Here is a 19,075-nt window from a genome sequence, read left to right on the forward strand (position 1 = left end):
CAAGACACAACTGATCACCAGCATCAGTCTGAGACCAGAAACCTGGTTGTAGAGGGGGCTGCTGGGAAACGTAGTACAGCAGGTGCTCTCACTGTACTTACCGTTTACAGGTAAATATAGTAGTTTTTACTCCACCGTCTGACAGCAGGCTACTTTAAAAGTTAAGATTTTGAGTCAAAAACATGAGCTCATAAAAGCTTATAAAATATTAAACAGGCTGTATTCCATTTAGATGAGTCAGTTCCAGTGTTGGACGCTGTACCTGTTGGCTCACTGGACGGGCTTCCTGGGACAGAACCATCATTAATGTTAGTTGCTCCATCCGTACGCTACCTTTTACTTACTGTGACCTGTGAAAAAAAAAGTCTACCAGAGATTAAATCAGTTTCTTTCTTGTTTGTAACCCTTTATTTTCAGACACATTAGTTATTGTGAGATATTTACCCTTTAAACTTCTCAGATGGTTTCAACTGTTTGAGGCTCAAAGAGGAAAAAATATCCAAAACACAAAAAAACCTGTATTCATTTTTTATAGTAATTTAAAAAATTTAATTGTGTATCAGATCAGTGTTTTATTTTCTCCCCTCGTCCATGAAGTATCTCAGGACCCCTTTAGATTTACCTCGAGACCGTCTTCAGGGGGCTCCCTAGGTTGAGAAACACTACTGATCTAGCTGTAACTGTATATTTATTAATCATGTCATATAATATAGTCAGTCCCAGGAGCCATTTCTCTGTAAAACAAATTACTTTTTACATTGTGGAATTGGTATTTGTACTTTAGTAAAATATCTAAGTACTTCTTCAATCACTGACAAATACAAATGTATGAAAACACCATCCACTTTTAATGACTTCAGTCCTGGTTTTCACAGGTCCTGATCTTGTGAATTTAAAATCTGCAAATAAATATTGATTTATAAAACCTTACACATTGAGTCGTACTTTAATCTAAAGAATAATTCATTTTATTTGATTATGTGCGTATGTGTATGTTTACTTTCTAAAATCATTATTGACAATTATTAATTAATTGACATTAAGAATAACTAAAAAAAAAAAAAAAAAAAAAGCCAGTCTGGTTGTTGATGGTCCGGTGTGCACATACAGGCATCAGTTTTAATAATTAGTTGAAACTCTTTGTACTAACAATGCAATAACACAGCAACAGGCCACACATTTTTGGTTTATAGCAATGTTGTCTTTTATTCTAATTTCCAATAAACAGAGAATATATCAGTCCCTTATTTGTACAAAAATACCTGAACAGGATACAATGTAGATCCAGGAGCCGTACAGACAGAATGAAGCAAAGCACAGTGGGGTTATCTGAAAAAAAAATTATTACGGTTCATTTGCTCTTTTTTTTTTTTTTTTTTTTTTTTACTTTCCCTGAAATTTTTATTTGACTTCAGCTTATGATGACTTCAGCCCAACAACACTGAGTCGGTTTCACTTGCACCTACACTGAGTCACCACTGTCAATGAGACTTGTATGTGACGTTGACCTGATATTAGGATTTAATTCCAGTAGAATTATGTTTCACAGTTACAGCTAACTGTAAATGAACGCAGTGAGTGGACGGATGCTGACAAATGACTTGATACTGTTCACAAAAAAGAGGCACCTGCTGCAAGAATAGGTTTAGTTAAGAAAAAGAATTAACAAACGTTGTTATGCACCTTAAAATCAGAGTAAATGGACATAATGAAATGCGCAACCCTCTTGAGCTACAGCGTATAATTGCACTACTTGCGATGAAAGGTGTACGAAAGCTGCAAAGAATATCCCCAAGGGTGAAGCGTTGGTGTGTGTATGTGTGTGTGCTCTCAATGGTGTGTGTGTGTATTATTAATATCCAAACATTAACCGCCTTGAAACTGAAAGTTAGATGAGTGGAATCAGACATGACAGACAAGACAGACAGACAGAGAGGGGATATTCAAAAGACATGATTTTAAAAGAAAATGACATCAGAATTGAACGCTGGCAGAGTTGAAGCCTCCGTCAGCCTGTCAGCTTATACACGCAACTGATGTTCAGGAATTTGACACACGCCAAAAATCCAGTTTGATCTCTTCAAAATAAAAAAAACAGCTTAATTTAATACTGTATATACTGTGGTATATTTTTTTTATATATATAAAAAGGTCATTTTGTGGCAAACCAAAGAAAATACACAATAATGTCAATATACACACAATCAAATAATGGAGAGAAAAAAAAAAGGACAAAATAAATCATTCTTCATTTTACACGGAGTTATGAGCAAAAGCATAACGCCCCATACATAGTGATCTGTGACCTAGGTACAGTGTTAGATCTACATCTTCTCCATAGCTTCACATACTTAGAAAACAAATGATACTGTATACTGGTATATTCATATACTTGGGCTTGTGTATAGGATTGCATTGTAGCACAGTGATTAAAAATGGAGGGAGTGGGAGAGGACGGTGGTTTGCCCCCGCTGACCCATAATGCTGTGGCTTCGCGTCCCTCTCTGACAGACAGGAAAGAACCTCAACTGAGGACTGGGAATGCTGGGATACCTCCAGCCAAACTCCTGTCTCCTCTAAATCCACAGCTTAGCTTGACTTTTACCCAACCGACAAGCAACCTTCTCTCACTGTCTCTAAAAGGCAAGTTATGATAACCAGCGGTCTTAGCAATCCTGAATAGTGAATATAACAGTCTGGCCATCCACACACACACACACACACACACACACACACACACACACACACACACACACACACACACACACACACACACACACACACACACACACACACACACACACACACACACACACACACACACACACACACACACACACACACACACGCATATTCATCATAGGGTCATAGCTTACAGGCTGGACACAGGTGGGAAAGGGGGGCGAGGGGTTCAAGCATTATCCAATCCCTGGAGAGAGTCTGCCCAGGCTGACGAGAAAGGCCTGATTGGTGGAGCACAGAGCTGGTGAGTCAGACAAGTCACGTGATTGGTCGAATGGTGGCGGCAGTGGCTTGCAGGTCAATGACAGTACTTGGAGGGAGTTCAGTTAGCCTAGCAGGGAGTCTGATGGCCTCGTGCTAACCCCATTCACTGTCAATCTGGCACGGGGGGGGGGGTGCAGGTGTAGGCAGGAGGGGTGTGGGGCGAAGCTAAGCAGGTGTTACGTCACTTGCAGCTTTTCATTTGCTGGTTACACGACAGTAGGAGAAGGCAGGAAAAGACAAAAGGACTTTAAAAATGTCTTCTTTAACCTCCTTTTCCTGGTGTATTCCTACAAATACAGACCTCACTTACAGGGACAAATTTAGAAAGAAAGAATCCACCCAAATGATCTGTTAAAGCCACTATGTTTGACATTTTTATGTTATTATTGCAGGTGAGATAGTTGTTTCTCAATGTTACCATTAGGGGGCGCCAAAGTTGGATATTTTAAAATTCTACACATAATGGCTTTAGATCAGATTTGTTTACTGTCACTCTACTTTTAGGTGGACAAACTTTGCCCAACATACCTGCCTTGTCTTATTTTATCTCATCTCCCAGAATGCTTTCCAACAACACTGAAATATTGGCCTATAGCCACACCACAAACTGAGCTAGCTAGCCAGATTAAGATACATTTGTTGATTTTCTTGAATAATCAATGAATCACTTGGTCTATAAAATGACAGAAAATTGTGAAAAATGTTCTTTATATACAAGGTAGCATCTTCAAATTGCTTTTTTTGTCCAACCAACAGTCCAAAACTCAAACCCAGTTTACTATAATGTAAGACCGTAACGCTGGAGCCATCGCATTTTTGCTTAAGAAAACGACTGACTATCCAAATAGTCGCCAATTAATTTTCTGTTGATGAATCAATGAACAGTGCTTCAGCTCCTTACTGTCAACACACCTGATGGCTGCAAGGCATTCTGGTCTAGTGAGGCTACTTCTGGTGTGGAAATGGCTTCCTCTACCTCTTTCATCATGAAAGTACGATTGTTGCAAAATGGCTGTTGATTGTGAGGGACTGACATCACAACCTGATGTTCACCACTGATGCTAGCAAACTCAAATACATCTTCTGGAAATATCTGGATATGCTGTTACATTATAGCCAGTTATCTGCAGAAATAAGATAAAAACAGCACCCAACAAGAAAACAGGCCTAGAAATGCGAGGCTGCATCACCAGTACCTGTTTTCTGATGCGTGTTCAAGTGGATTTTTACTTTTAGGAAATAGTTTGACATTTTGAGAAATACTTGTACATACTTATTGTCTGCCTTGCCAAGAAATAGATAAGATTGATTGCATGTCTTTAGTTTATCTGACACAGGTCACATATATCTAAAAAAAACATCAAGGATAACACAATGAAGTCCAATACTCATTTCCATTGTGGTCTGTACCATAAATATGAAGCTAGTGTACAGCCAGCAGCTGCTTAGCTTAGAAAGAAATAGTCCAGCACATGACCCCTGGTAAAACCACAAACAGTCGTTTTCAACAACATATAATGTGTTCATTTCTGAGCTTCAGTGGTGCTGGTAGGTGGATTTTGTTTGTTTGCTGGCCAATTCCCCATTTCCAGTCTATATGCTCAGCTAAACTAACCAGCTGCTGGCTGTAGCCTCATATTAAGCATACAGACACGAGAGTGGCATCAATCTTCCCGTCTAATTATCGACAAGATAGTGAATAAGAGTATTTCAAGTGTTAAACTATCTATTTGACATAGTCTTTAACACTCCTGATTCCATCCTCGTAAAATATGAAATGTTTTACTGTATGTGCATTTTAATATAGCTTAGATTTCATACACAAGGCTCACAATTTTCACTTAAGGCGAGTGAATCTCATTCTAATGTGTGTTGACACACAGTCAACAACTGAGTTCACATTTCAAGTCATTTGTTCAATTCCATATTAAAACAAAGGGGGAAAACATAATGGGAGTGCTTTTGTTGATTTGTCTTTTCTGGAGTGAGGGAACAGTGGTCAGAATCCGAAAATGACAGCTCCAACCCATCAATATCAAATCAATAGAATTAAAATGTGCAAGCAGTGAGCTCAGAACAAACTTAGGAAAAGAAAATGACATTCAAAGACAATTCACCAACGGATTTAACCCTTTCAATAGAAAAAAAAAGACTGACATGGTACAAGCTTGGGGGTGGATACACTTTTCAGTCTATTTAACAGTCTTCCTCCTCTTCCTCATGGTCTTGACACGCTGCATGCGCTTCATGAGCACATTCTTTTTTACCAAAGCATGGTCATGTTGCTTCAAGCCACACAGAGGTTGTTGTTCCCATACCTGTTTGAAAGGCACTGCATAATCAGCCGTGACTCTCTTTGCTCCCACGCCACTGTAATCCAATCAGAACTGCTGGAAATTCACATGCATGCTTTTCAGATGGGGAGGGGTTGGAGGAGGAGGAGAAGAAGGACAAACGGAGAGCAGGCAGCTTCATTTAGCTAGAGAGAACAGCTGTCGTCTGTCCACCCGGGAGTGCAAAACTAGTTCTGCATTGAATCAACAGTAATAAAACAGCATTAAAATGACATCAAGTAATCAACTTTACAAGAGAGGCTTGTTACGGCCTTCCTCATAAACATTCCTCTGTCCTTTCAGCAAACCCTCGCCACTGCTCTGCTTATCTTGCCTTCAGCTACTTCTCTTTTCTCTCCCAACTTTCTCTGAACTTCTATGGAGGAGGAGAGGCGGGATCAGGGTCGCACAAGGGCACTGTGGGACAGGACACAGCAAAGAGGCCGCATCAAGTCTGTTCGGGTGGTGTTGGTAGTGGGGTGGGGGCCGGGGGCAGGGTGTCAGCTTATCCAGACTGGACTGCACAGGTTGAGAAATCCTGGATCGAGTTTGATAAGACCCAGAGAGGTTCCCGTCCATCCCTGATGATCGATGAGGAAGTCAGAGGGTGGTGCTCCCCGCCTACCTCGGCAGCGAATGGGGCGAGGGCGGGGCAGGCACCACAGCTTATCAGGCCTGGAAGATGAGGGAGGTTGGGGGCTGAAGGGTGAGGGGACTCTGAGGGAGGAGACCTTAGCTGTCTTGTGTTTTCACAACATATGGTCTCCCTACAGGGTCAAAACGGCAATGACAAAACAACCGAGTCTCCATGACAACATCGCAGGAGCTAGGCGACTGCTGGGTCCACAATCTGCAACGCTTGAACTGTCTGGTGAACGGCTGCCATTCAAACATCCGAACAGCGGTGAGGCAGAGAAATGCATCAGAGACATTAAACCTCCCACGCCGGCTCCTGCTCAGTTGTTCACATCTCCGAAACTTGACTTAAACTTTTCTTTAGCTCCTCAACCTCATTGCGTTGGCGAGGGAGGGGCAGAAGGGGGATAGGGATCTCAGGGTGAGAGGTGTGCAAAAAAGGGGTGGAGGTGTTTGGGGCGTGGAGTGTCACAAGGCCACGGCGGTGCAGGGGTGTTTAAGCTTGCAGGGCAGCACTCCTCTGTTGAGCTGGTAAAACTCCACCAGGTGAATCAGGTCGGTGAACTTGGTGGCACCATCGTCGAGGCTGAAGAACACCTGACCGTCCTCCTCACACTTGAGACCAGAGCCAGAGGGAGGAGAGAGGCCAATTAACTATCACGACAGTACGACATGTATATTTTGATAAATAAGATCAGACAGGTGAAAGCAGAGCAAATACATGGACAAACTCATGTCAACAGGCCTTTTAACCTTGTACCGACTGAACCTAGCAATGTTGGTCTGTAAGTAGGTCCACCACTGTGGTCCCGACTGAAATATCTTGACAGATATTGGATGGATTGGCATGACAGTTGGTTCAGACAATCATGATCCCCAGAGGATGAATCCCACTGACTTTAGTGATCCGCTGACTTTTCACCTATTGCTGCCAGCAGATAAAAAAAGTTTTTGTCCAGCTCTTGGTTTATGACCAATACCTACAAAACGAATGACCCTAATGACTAAATCCCATCAGCTTGTATTCCTTACTAATTGTGCGTATTGTTGTATATTGTATATACCTACGTTTAACATTTTGTCACATTTAGTTACTTGTTTTCTTCTTTTCTACTTATGTTACCTGTTAGTGCTTGCATTTTGTTGCATTTAGTTAATTGTTTGATTTATTTTATGTTAGCCTTTAGTTTATTATTTATTCTATTTTATTTAATTTTATGTTAGCTTATTTTTACTCTAACCCTGTTGTACTTTTCTTTACCACCTTTGTATTGAAACTGTTGCACAGTAATTTCCCTCGGGATAAATAAAGCTTCTTAAATCTTGAATCTAATTAGCAAACGTTAGCATGATAACACACTAAACTAAGAGAGTAAACATAGTTAACATTATACCCAAACATCAGCATGTTAGCATTGTCATTGTGAGCGTATAAGCATACTAATGTTAATGTTTTATTTGTTTCTATGCCTCTCTGCATGCTTGCTTGACATTACTAATCATTTTCCAGTTTTCCAAAGTTTAGCAGCTATACAGTTTGTCCATACATTGTCAGCAATCTCGTATATTAAGCCAGTTTTCTTAAAACATTAGCCAATAAAATCAAAACTTTCTGCATGGCTAGATACCTCTAGCAGCAAGTCAAAAAGTGCCATTTGTTTGAACTGGCCCTTTAAGCCATTTGAAGTTAATTCTGTAACAAAATAAATGAAAACACATGGCTGCCTGGGAGGAGGAACACCATATTTCAAAATCTTAAAAAAGCAAGACATGCTATGGAAAATGGTTGGCAGTGACATTAAGTGTAGCAGGCCAGATGAATCTTGTAGGTTTTACTATGAGGTTAAGCTGTGTGTCAAAGCATTTAGAAAAGGTGGAAATCAGCAGGGACTGAAATGTTTCTTTGCTGGTAATGCCAATCAGCCACGACTGCTGGCTTTTGAGGCTATGACTGCAGTTTAGTAATCGAGCTACGACATGAAATGTAACAAAAGGTCATTTTACCCTCCGAAAAAAAATCTATTTCACAGCCCAACTTTGAGTTGTGTAATTTTCTAAGAGAGTGAAGCAGTGATCTGCCTCACTGTGCCTTACATTCAATACAAATGAGCATGACATATTCCCTGCAGTGTAATGTGACTGACCGGTAGGATCTGGAAGTGCTTGATCTTCTGGTGGTGGCACAAGGTAAGCACGAATGCCTTGGGATTACTCTGACTGTCCCGCAACAGGAATAACCTGACACAGAGAAGATTAGAGAAAGGATGATTAAACCGTTCCATGAAAAGCATGTAAAATACATCACTAGTCTAACTCTGGTTTGGTGGTTACATTTCAAATGCTTGATGATATGCAGCTGCATGAGTTGAGGGAGCTGTGACTCTTTATCTTAATCCACCGGGTAAAGGCTGAGATACTTTGCTGTCAGACCAAAAGGCTGTTTTAAGACATTTTAGAAGATTTAAGCTTTTCTTGGCTGCAGTGATGTCTCTATTTTTCACATTTTTTATTCAGAAAATTCTAGTTTGAAAAAATAATCTTCACTTATTACAACTTGTGTTTTCACAAAGCTTTCTACTGCGTTTCACATGAGCAACATTTAACATGAAATTTCATGCTCAAAATATAGTTCTTACCCATCTACTTGGCCTTGTTGTATGATCATTTTGTGGGCTTCCTCTCGCATGATTCGACCGTGAAACCATACCTGTGTCCTGTGGATCACTGAAAGACAGACATCTTTGACTCAGTGTTTGAGAATTTTCATATTCATAACACATATTCACATTCAGTGCATCTACCAACCAAACTAAACACTCAAATAAATATGAAGTCATGTGGTCCTTTCTTTCTGTTGTTGCTGGGCTATAGCACTAATACAAGGTGGTCACAGCTGTATTTGTTTGTGGTTCGGAAGTGAGAGTACCTGTGCTCAGAGAGGATGGGTGCAGCGGGCTGGGACTGCCGAGGACATTCATACGCTGGCTCCGTTTCTATGTGGAAGAAACCAAACATTTACCATAAGATAATAACATATCAAACACAATTCAAAATCAATTCAAATCAGCCCCCAAGCTTCCAGCCTCCACCTTCCCTTTGAATTGTGGTAGAATTCATTTCAGTACAGTAAACAGACCCTGTAATGCATTACAGTCACTCACAATGGAGTGAGCAGCTGCTTGCTGCTTTAGCCTTGTCAGAGGTATGATCTCAGCAACAGATAAGTGGAGCTGCTGCACACTTGAATTTACTAAGAAAAGGCATGCAGGGGAAAGATAAATGAGTCTGAATGGAAAAAGGCTTCTGCACAGCGTTTCAATGAAAGAAGTTACAGAAAGGAAGCTCAAAAGTGAAGAAGATATCAAAGATGTTTGTGAAAGAAAAAGCTGTGATCTCAAATGACTATATGATAATATATACTGTATGATAGGGGAAATCATGGGTCTATATTACAGAAACTCAAGGGAGAGTTCATGATAAAATGGCCCTTTTACATACTGTAGGATTAGTATTTGTGTTATCTTTGTTAATCACATCAAACAACTGGAGTTTAAATTTGTTCATTTTTGGATTCAGATTTCTTCCATTTTATGAATATCTGTCCACCCCAAAGCCCGAGCTTCAACCCCCTTCTTACCCTCCAGGTCTGTCCCTCCTCCAGGGCGGCGCTCTGGGCCTCAACAGGGTTGTCGATGACGCGACCTGTCCTTCCAGAGAAGTCCATGGCAACCAGGGAATTCTCAGATACACTTCGCTGTTAGGAGACGTGGCAGGGTGGAAGGGTAGGTGGAGGGTGGTGGTGGTGGCGGGTAAGGAATGGGGGGAGGGGGGTACACAAGGATGGTGGGGTGGGGGGGGTAGACAAGGGTCAGAGGTCAAACAAGCCAGACACAGTCACTGGGGCATGACAAATCCTGTCTGCACAGTGAGACCCATTTCAGTCAATCTACAAATGCCCCTCTGGGGAAAAGCACAAACCTCTCCCGGCTCTCCCGCTCAAATTAATTCATTACTTATGTCTTTCACTAAAAATAAATAAAGTAAATTCAACAACACAGTGGTGTTGATCGGGTGGGATGACAATGGCTGGATGTAATTTGTAAACTATAGTGATTAGATTTAGTGCTGAAACAACTGCTTTTCAATACATCGATTCAATGGAAAACAAAAAAAATTTAAATTAACTGCCAAGTATATTGACAACTATTTAACAAGTCACTTTTCAAGTAAATCCAAACATTTTCTGGTTCCAGCTTCTCCAATGTATTTCCTGCTTTTTTCTCTTTTATAACAGAAAAAAAGATAAAAAATCATTCACAATCTTTGTGATATAATACTATACCAATCCCTCTCTTTGTGATATAATACTAATACTAAGCCCAGTGAAAACACTACTTTCCAACGTGGTCCCAAGATGTTAAAAGACAAAAACACAACACATGCAACATTAAACACCTCCTGGTGTGAGGTGATTAGCCTTAGTGTAACACAGCACACAATTATGCTTCAAGGTTTCCGTTTGCTGAGCATTATGTAAATGTTCACTCTTCTAAATAACTCTGGGATAAGATGTTCTGTGTCGGATGTACTTTTGTTATAGACTGCTGTTTGTTTAAATGAGCAGTCTGACCTGAATCTTGACCATAAGCCTTTCACTACAGAGCACTGCTTTCACCTCAATACTAAAGGTCAACAGCAGCATTGAAATGGAAAAAATAGAAGTCCATTCCTTATGCTAAATGGAAAAGTGATCTAGCCGGTGGTTGTGTGTTACTCTTAAGAAGAGCAAGGCACAAGGTGGCCACAAAGTGAACTGGTTTCCAATTCACCATCAGCTAATTAATGGATCTATCTGGATTGGTCTTGGCTGAGTGGGCGCATTAGAGCGGGGTTATAAGAAGGTGATGTCAGAGAGCAGATCCTCACCACAGGCGCAGAGAAAGGCGAGAGGTTAGACTTCCTCTGCTGGGGAACGTTGTAGCTCTGATACAGTACTATCCCATACTGTGAAGACACAAGAGAGGAGAGACGGCATAAGGTCATGTTTCCAAGTGCAGACAAATGAATTCATGTTAATAAAATATGAAAGGAAGGGAAGTACTTTGAGCAGTCTGAAGGCTGTCATCCAGCAGGTCCTGCTCTGTTCGTCCTCAGCACACAGCATCTTTAGCTCCTTACAGTCACTCCTCGCTTTACTGGGCTGTCAACCAAACACACAGTTCAATTCAAGGGACGATTGGAAAGTAATTAACCTATGTAGTTGCCTTTTATGATCACTGTTAAGGCAAGACTATGTAATGTCTTCTAACAATGGCTACTGTGTGTCAAAGGTAACAATAATGGAATAATGGAGTAATAAAACTGTAGCACTCTAGTAGAGTATAAAACAGTATCCAAATTAGAAAATAAAGAATGTAAAAATATATTAAAAAAAAATATATATATATATATATATATATGTATGTATGTATGTATGTGTGTGTGTGTGTGTGTGTGTGTGTGTGTGTGTGTGTGTGTGTGTGTGTGTGTATACACACACACTCTACAGTTTGCTAACATTAGCTAGCATTAGCCACCATAAGCTACTGGTCATACCAGACCAAGTCAGGCTGTAGCTGCTAAACCTCGGCGTGCGTTAAATTGAACAAGGGTGCGTTTTACTGCTTATGAATTCAACTGTTTATTTGTAAAAGGAAGAATGTGTTCTTTCTACTTTAAAATATCACATAGCCATGCTTTAAAAAGGGCCAGAGGCATGCTGACAGTAACAGCTTTAATATGATTACACCCAATAAACCAATCCCTCCTCCACTCAGTGAGTCTTTTAACAGTCAGCTCACGGTACAATAGACAATACAGAGTTCTCAGTGTCATATACTCGCAATATTTAAGAAAACTGGAATGAGAACAATCTGTGACTGCACCAATTTCCTTATTGACTCTTCCTCCGGCATAAAATATGTAAAATGTGTGTTTTCAAGCTTTACGATAAGAGTTTCAGTGCCAATAATGGAATCTCAAATAAAAGAAAAATAAAGCTTTTTTAAGCAACATTAAACTGTACTGAATTATAAAAATGTCATCTCATAACGATAAAGAGGATATGTCTGGGCCATAAACCCTTTTTCTTAAACCTATATCTTCACATGAAAATTTTTCTAAATTCAGCCAAGGACATTATTTGTGTGACTATAAGCTTAGATGGCTCCTCTGACAGTCAATAAATGACATTTTATTACACCCTCTGGCATTGAATCAGAGCAAAAACACAATATTTACTTCACTTTAACCAGCAGCACAGCACAGACGTTCTCCTTTTCCCTCAATCAGTAACAAGGACGACAGACACACTGCTCCTTAGATGCAACCCCTACCGATAAATTCATTCATGTCACCATAGCAACAATCCAGCCACCCCCAGCCGCCAAGTAAAATCCCTTACCAAATCCTGCACTGTCACCCCCGCTGACAGCATCTGACACACCAATCGTCTAGTGTGTGTGCGTGTGTGTGTGTGTGTGTGTGAGAGGTGAGGGGGTTAGGTGGACAAGATTCCCTGTACCATCCTGACTTATCCCACTGGGCTTATCCCAGATCAGCAGGTGACCCACCACAGATAACTCCTTGAGTGAGACACTCAGTGCTGAGTGGGTGTTTGAACTCATGCTGGGTTGGTTTTAACCCTCGTGTCCTCTGACACACAAACACACACACACGCGTAACAGGTGCATCTGTTACAAATGGTATTTTATGAAAGATCACATAACAGCCATATGTCCATCCATGATAGAATGTCTATATGATACAGTTTCACTTGTTTAATGGGGTTTGCAGGAATCACTATACAGTAAAATAAAGAAAAATACTAAAATAAAAAGTAAAAAAAAAAAAAAAAAACGTTAAATGACATCCAACCTGGAAGATTTATTTAGATTTTTACAAATGGTAACCTTCAGCAATGGATTAATTGAGCTGCTCAGGTGTTTTCTTTGGTGTTACCTTGATGCAGAACTGGTAGTCTGTGGGAGCGTTGTGTTTTCTGCCTGTGATGATCGTGAAGATGTTACTGTCCTCCAGATCTGACAGCAGTTGCAGGTGTCTGGGCTCCTGTTCAGTTGTGGGGAGACAGAGGGAAAAGAGACATCAGCATAAAGGAAATAATTATAGACTGCTTTAAACTGTGTAACTTGTTCTAAAGTTTATTTTGCTTTCCTTTTTTTAAATTTAAGTTTTATTTAATAAAAAATAAGAAGTTAACATTTTATTGGATGACAAATTAAAACCAAAATGTTGGATCCACAAATAAGAGAAAGAAAAATTGAAAATCAACAGTAAAATAGCAAAATTTATCACCTTGGATGTTCCTTTAGTTGAGTAGTAGAGCCCAGAGCGGCGCAGGAACATATAGAGTTTCTTCCAGGACCTGCGTCCAGGCTCTTTCAAGCACAGATAGCCCTGGATCTCTGGACAGCTGCTGGAGTTCAGAAAGTTCTGCAAAAACACACAAACAGCATCTATCAGGAACACTGCTGCAAATGTTTCTGCTTCCAACATCCTAGAAATTATGTTCATAGATACTGCAAAATCCATTTTAAAAAACGACCAGGCATCACAGTAACAACGCTGGGTGAATGTAATTAGCAGATTTCAGGAAGTGTGTGCGTGCATGCATATTTTTGGACTACCAGATGTCCTGAGAAAAATTTAAAATTTCTTGCTGTCACTCTTTGTTGAAGGTGGCTACTTTAGATTTAGGATTTAGGATGGAACAGGTGTTTAAGTTAAGGTTTAGGGAATGAATCCTTTCCATGTGTGATAGTCAATATGTAATGTGTCTCTTCACTGAGTCATCACCTCACCTGCAAGAGCTGTGACTGAGGGATTGAGCCATCAGACTCCTGACACCAAGCCACCATCTGCTCCGGAAAAAAGTTCTGGATGGAAAAACACAGCGAGAGAGAGAAAGAGAGAGAGAGAACGACAATGAGTGTGAGTGAATGAAAGAGAAAGAGAAAGAAAGAGAGAGAGAGAGAACGACAATGAGCGTGAGTGAAAGAAAGAGAAAGAAAGAAAGAAAGAAAGAAAGAAAGAAAGAAAGAAAGAGAGAGAGAGAGAGAGAGAGAGAGAGAGAGAGAGAGGGGCACTAGAAACCACTTAGTGCATATGCAAGCTCAGAGTGGGGTAGTGTTTCTCTATACTGAATACGTCTCTCTTTCTGTGTGTGTGTGTGTGTGAGTGTGTGTGTGTGTGTGTGTCTGATGAGCACAAGGACTCCGAGACAAAGTGGTGGGGGTGAGAGAGGTAGATAAAGAGAGAGAGAGAGAGAGAGAGAGAGAGAGAGAGAGAGAGAGAGAGAGAGAGAGAGAGAGAGAGAGGCACTCCAGCCTGGGAGTAGATGCAGTATGATCTCACCCACTGATGTAATCCCCTTTAGCCAGCAGCGCTACTCTTAGCGTGATTGACAGGCCGCGGCCAGCACTCTGGTGTTTTACTGTGCTCATTACCACAGGGCTGAGGTCACCTGCTGGCTCTGACACACGCCTAAATCACCACGGCAATAATGTCACCATATACCCGCCGGCACGTAACCGCAGAGCCCCATGCTGAGTCCACATCAGCAAAAGATGCTACGCAGACCAGCTGACTCTGACTCGCTAGCTGTCAGAGGCAGGTTTGTGTCCTTAAAATGATGAACAGCTTTGTATTTGATATTTTAGTTCACACTGTTATCCAGAGAGACTTAGTGCAAAAGTAGAATGATATACCGGGAAGAAGAAAGAAATGAGCAAACATACCAAACACAAGTAGGGTAATGCAGTACTGCTTCCCAATTGGATAATAACTTACTCAACAATAACATTTAAATACTGTTTTTCATAATCTGTCCATGCAACTAAATATCACAAGATTGTTATATATACACTTTAGCTCATTATTCGTCTATCAGCAGCTGTTCTTCTTGGGTGATTTTTATCTAGCTAATTTAATCTTGAGTGAGTTCTTGGCAAATATATTGGCAACTGACGTTTTTTGTGTGTGTGTGTGTGTGTGTGTGTGTGCACGTGTGAGAAAATGGCTGCGTGCTAAACCAGAGAAGTCACAGAAGTTAGTTTTTAGGGATGCGAGAGACTCACCAGGGGGTTCCTGAAGAATTCATATTTGGCATAGTTCTTTCTGAAGAGGAATTTACTGTCGCTGCTCATGGAGGCTTGAACTTGAACCACCAGCTCGTGGTCCTCCAGACATCTCTCTGTATGAGGACACAGACAGTGACAGTGTTAGCTCGGCTCAGCTGGGTTGTCTTTGCATTGTCCTCAGGGATGTAGCTGGAGGCTACATTTTAAAACCAGTGTATACAGATTTAGGGCTTATTTATATCCTAAAAATCTGAATATATCTGGGATTATTAATATTGTTTGAAATTGGGTGAAAATATCTGTTCATAATTCCAAGATTTAAGCATTTTACCAAAACTTTTTTTTTTTACCTAAAGGCTGAAGTGCTGCATAACAAGCAGCTCTTTTTTGTATGCATTTTCTCTCTCACTTCATTTTTTTCTCTTTTTAATATTTCAAGCGTATTTTGCAATGCCCTTGTCACCAGACACTTGAATAGTGTCCTCTAACAGCAGAAAACAACAACTTTTTGATGTGCTAAAGCATAAAATCCCATTGAAAATCAGTTTAAAAGTTATCTAGTACTTATTTAAACTAAGTATTTTTCAATGGAAATTTGTATATATTGAAAAGAATTAGTATTTAATAGTGCATATTATATATGGCATGTTGTATGATCATTGATTATTTTAAGCATAAACACGTCTTACTGAGAGCAGAGATGATTTGGGTTTAGATTATGAGAGGTCATACTTTCCTCTCATCTTTTATGTACCACTACATCAACCGTTTACACCATAGCATTGCATACAATGACACAGCACGAACAAACCGCCTGTTACTAAGAGACGAGCAAGGGAGTAAGAGGTTAAATGAGGAGGGGCTTTGAAAAGAAGAAGCACTGTGAGGCAGGGAGGGAGGAGGTGAAGGTGGAGAGGAGAAGTGGTATGAGATGGGGGGGGGGAGGAGGAAGAGCTGGTGGTGGGGGCATTGCAGGAAGATGATGTCATGTATTTAGGCTGATTGCTGAGAACGGTGAAGCCATAAGCAAAGTACAAGCCACAGACAAACACACAACCACACATTAAGAGCTCACACAGACCTAACCTGCTCACTGTGCACCACACAGGCCCAATTACTTTCTCTATGTGTGTGTGTGTGTGTGTGTGTGTGTGTGTGTGTGTGTGTGTGTGTGTTCTCCTCTTTCTTGAAGTTGAGGGTATATGATCTCAGACTGAGGCCGATTAGAAATTGATAGTGACAGGATGTTCCAGTTCTGCGTGGATGGACACACACACGCACACATGAAATAATAGCAACCAAGATTTAGCACTAATTCTCCTTCCAGATTAACAAAGACACAAAACACACACACACACACACACACACACACACACACACACACACGAACAAACACACTCATACATGTATTTTGGTGAAACTGTGGTCACTTTTCTTGCTAAAAATGTATTCTGGGTGCAGTTTAGGGGTGGAAATGTCTGAGTTCTTTTTAAGAGAGTGTGTGTGTGTGTGTGTGTGCACGCGCTGGCTGCAAGCGGGGGAATTTCCTGTGGAGGGTTAAGGAAAGACTGATTGGCTAGTAAGGCTAGGGGCTCGTCTAACGGAGAACTGCGATTGGTTCCTCTCAGCTCTGGTATGACGCTGTAGTCCAGGCCTCTCCGCCCTTCCCCCCTGCCCCCCCAAATCTCCCTCTCTGTCTCTCTTTCTCTGCCTTCATCTCTCTCTCTCTCTCTCTCTTTTTCCCTCCTTCCCTCCCTCTCCTCACCTCACATTCCATCTCTCCAGTGCACTTTTTTCCAGAAACACAGATCAAGCAGCAAAGCACAAAGCGATCCTTTGACTCTAAAAATACGACTCTGGAGTAGGAAAGCCTCGCCGAGGACAAAGACCGACCCAGAGAAAAAAAAAAAATTAAGAAATAAATAAAGCTTCAAATGGAGACATGGTAAAAGAGAAGAAGCGAGGCATGAGTCTTGTCTCCCCCCCCCAAGTGCATTATTGGGAGGGAACGGGCATGTGAGCAGAACATGGAAAATGCTTAATCCTACAACCACCACGCCTCCCTCCCCGAGCTGTATAGACGGCATACAAGCACTCGTGCCATGCCCAAGTGAACATACACACTGAGGGTACGCACAAGAGAGTACACCCACCCATGCAGAGACACACAGAAAGGGGTATAGACACACACATAAGACTGAAACACACCTGCAGAGAAGACAGACTCTTAAAAAACCACTAAAGACAAACATACAGGGATGTAGTGTAAACCCTCTATAATTCATTTTACTTTTCTTTTCACTTGCACAATGACTTTTATACTCTATCTCAAGGCTGATATAAACATTTTCCTGGTATGTATCACAATTTGTGGAGTAAAAACCATGTTTGCTCCCAAAAGACTTCACAGAAAAGAGAAAAATATATTGGAAAAATATAACTGAAAATGTAACAGCTCATATTTGTGGTGGTTAGCCTTACTGGAAGTCATACTGCTGTTTAACCACCCCTTCATAAACTGCTACATCATTGTATATAACCAATGAACACACAGAGATGCACAAAAGTAGAATCTATGTCCATTCCAGCAAATAAGAGCATGATTATAGATGCAAGTGTGTGCCAAATGCATGCCTTGGTGCACACACACTCACCATACATACATACATACACACACATTCTTACCAAGGCCCAGGATGGGGTGGTGCTCCACCAGTGTCCAGGCGTTGTCGTCCACACAGTGGCTCTTGTAGACCAGGAGCTGACAGACGTCTCTGGCCGTCATATCTGCTGGGATCTCCACCACTTTACCGGCTCCATCCTCGCTCCACACCTTTACTATCTGAAAACACAGGTAGTGGTGAGAATATGTTCATAAAAGCAGTAAAAGTCATGTTTTCACAGGCTGGAGAAAGTCTATTAACAGTCGGAAGGCGTGCCTTCTCCTGAACCACTTTCGAGAATTTGAATCCGCAGAGCAAAGGGAGAACGTAACAGATCAGAGGCTACATTTACCTCCATAACCAGGTGCTTTGTCAAGTCCACTCTTAAAAAGTCCTGTTCACATTATCACCACTCCAACATGAAAATCGCTTAAAAAAATATATAAATAAGGATGACGTCCAGGAAAGGTTTGCCGGCCCCTGTGCTCTCAGTTCAACCCTTTTGTCCACAGCTCAACCGAACTTACTCATATGCACATCCGGGAATACGCATGTAAACCTGCTTGCGCACAAACCACAATGACACGTTTTCTGTTACATGCAAGGACATCAACAGTCGGAAAAGTACCACATATTCACACTTGGACAGCGAAATAACACGGTGCGTTTACACATGTTGCATTTTGTCCTTAAAAATGTCACTGCTGCTCCAAGCGGGTACAGTTCAAAGCCGGAGTACCTCCCATTGTTGCGCCATTTTGAACTATTTCAGCCAAGTGCCCAAAGCGACATTTAAATCGGGTGTAATTTTGCTTTCTCTGAGTGTGTTGCTGCACAGATAACCACAGACCAGCTGCTTCACACCACTGTATGAGCAGATTCACACACCACAGAGAGCTCACTCTCACATGCAACACACTAACACACACGAATATGCGCAGATAAACATCGGAGAGTGCCTACAAACCACAAAGATTAATCAGATTATCTTCTATATATCAGAAAGAAATTGTATGTGTGTGTTTGTATGCGTGTGTACGTTTGCATGTGTATCGTCACACACCCCTGTTAACACAAAAACACTGGGGAGCAACTGTTGAACATTACATGAAACAAGACACAAAGCTGTTGATGGGCGAGGGCCGGAGGGCGGGTGTATGGAAAACGAAGTCAACAATGGCACCGCGAGGTGGCAACACAAAACACCAAAAAACGGTGGCCTAGAAATGACACACCAGAAGCACCAGCACGGCGATGCAAAGAGAGACTGAATGCAACCAGAAACAACGTCACAGCGCTC

General features: G+C 41.2%; 1 protein-coding gene across 4 annotated transcripts in view; it reads right to left on the reverse strand.

Annotated features, from left to right (window-relative positions):
- Window positions 1–1,179: 1,179 nt before the first annotated feature.
- Window positions 1,180–19,075, reverse strand: part of LOC127357540 (growth factor receptor-bound protein 10) — a 45,418-nt gene continuing 27,522 nt past the window's right edge. For 3 of the 4 annotated variants that reach the window (XM_051389792.1, XM_051389794.1, XM_051389793.1), the window contains 12 exons: window positions 17,798–17,954; window positions 15,110–15,225; window positions 13,835–13,909; window positions 13,329–13,466; window positions 12,975–13,082; window positions 11,077–11,175; window positions 10,902–10,979; window positions 9,613–9,729; window positions 8,902–8,968; window positions 8,612–8,699; window positions 8,120–8,213; window positions 1,180–6,590 (listed from right to left, as the gene is read on the reverse strand). In XM_051389792.1, the coding sequence (XP_051245752.1) occupies window positions 6,444–6,590; window positions 8,120–8,213; window positions 8,612–8,699; window positions 8,902–8,968; window positions 9,613–9,729; window positions 10,902–10,979; window positions 11,077–11,175; window positions 12,975–13,082; window positions 13,329–13,466; window positions 13,835–13,909; window positions 15,110–15,225; window positions 17,798–17,954 (1,284 nt within the window). In that variant the 3' untranslated portion in view covers window positions 1,180–6,443. Of the gene's footprint in view, window positions 6,591–8,119; window positions 8,214–8,611; window positions 8,700–8,901; window positions 8,969–9,612; window positions 9,730–10,901; window positions 10,980–11,076; window positions 11,176–12,974; window positions 13,083–13,328; window positions 13,467–13,834; window positions 13,910–15,109; window positions 15,226–17,797; window positions 17,955–18,127; window positions 18,149–19,075 lie in introns of those variants that run through there. The other variant, XM_051389795.1, reaches the window with a different exon arrangement.

Source organism: Dicentrarchus labrax, unplaced genomic scaffold (assembly GCF_905237075.1).
Source record: "Dicentrarchus labrax unplaced genomic scaffold, dlabrax2021, whole genome shotgun sequence".
Classification (NCBI taxonomy): domain Eukaryota; kingdom Metazoa; phylum Chordata; class Actinopteri; family Moronidae; genus Dicentrarchus; species Dicentrarchus labrax.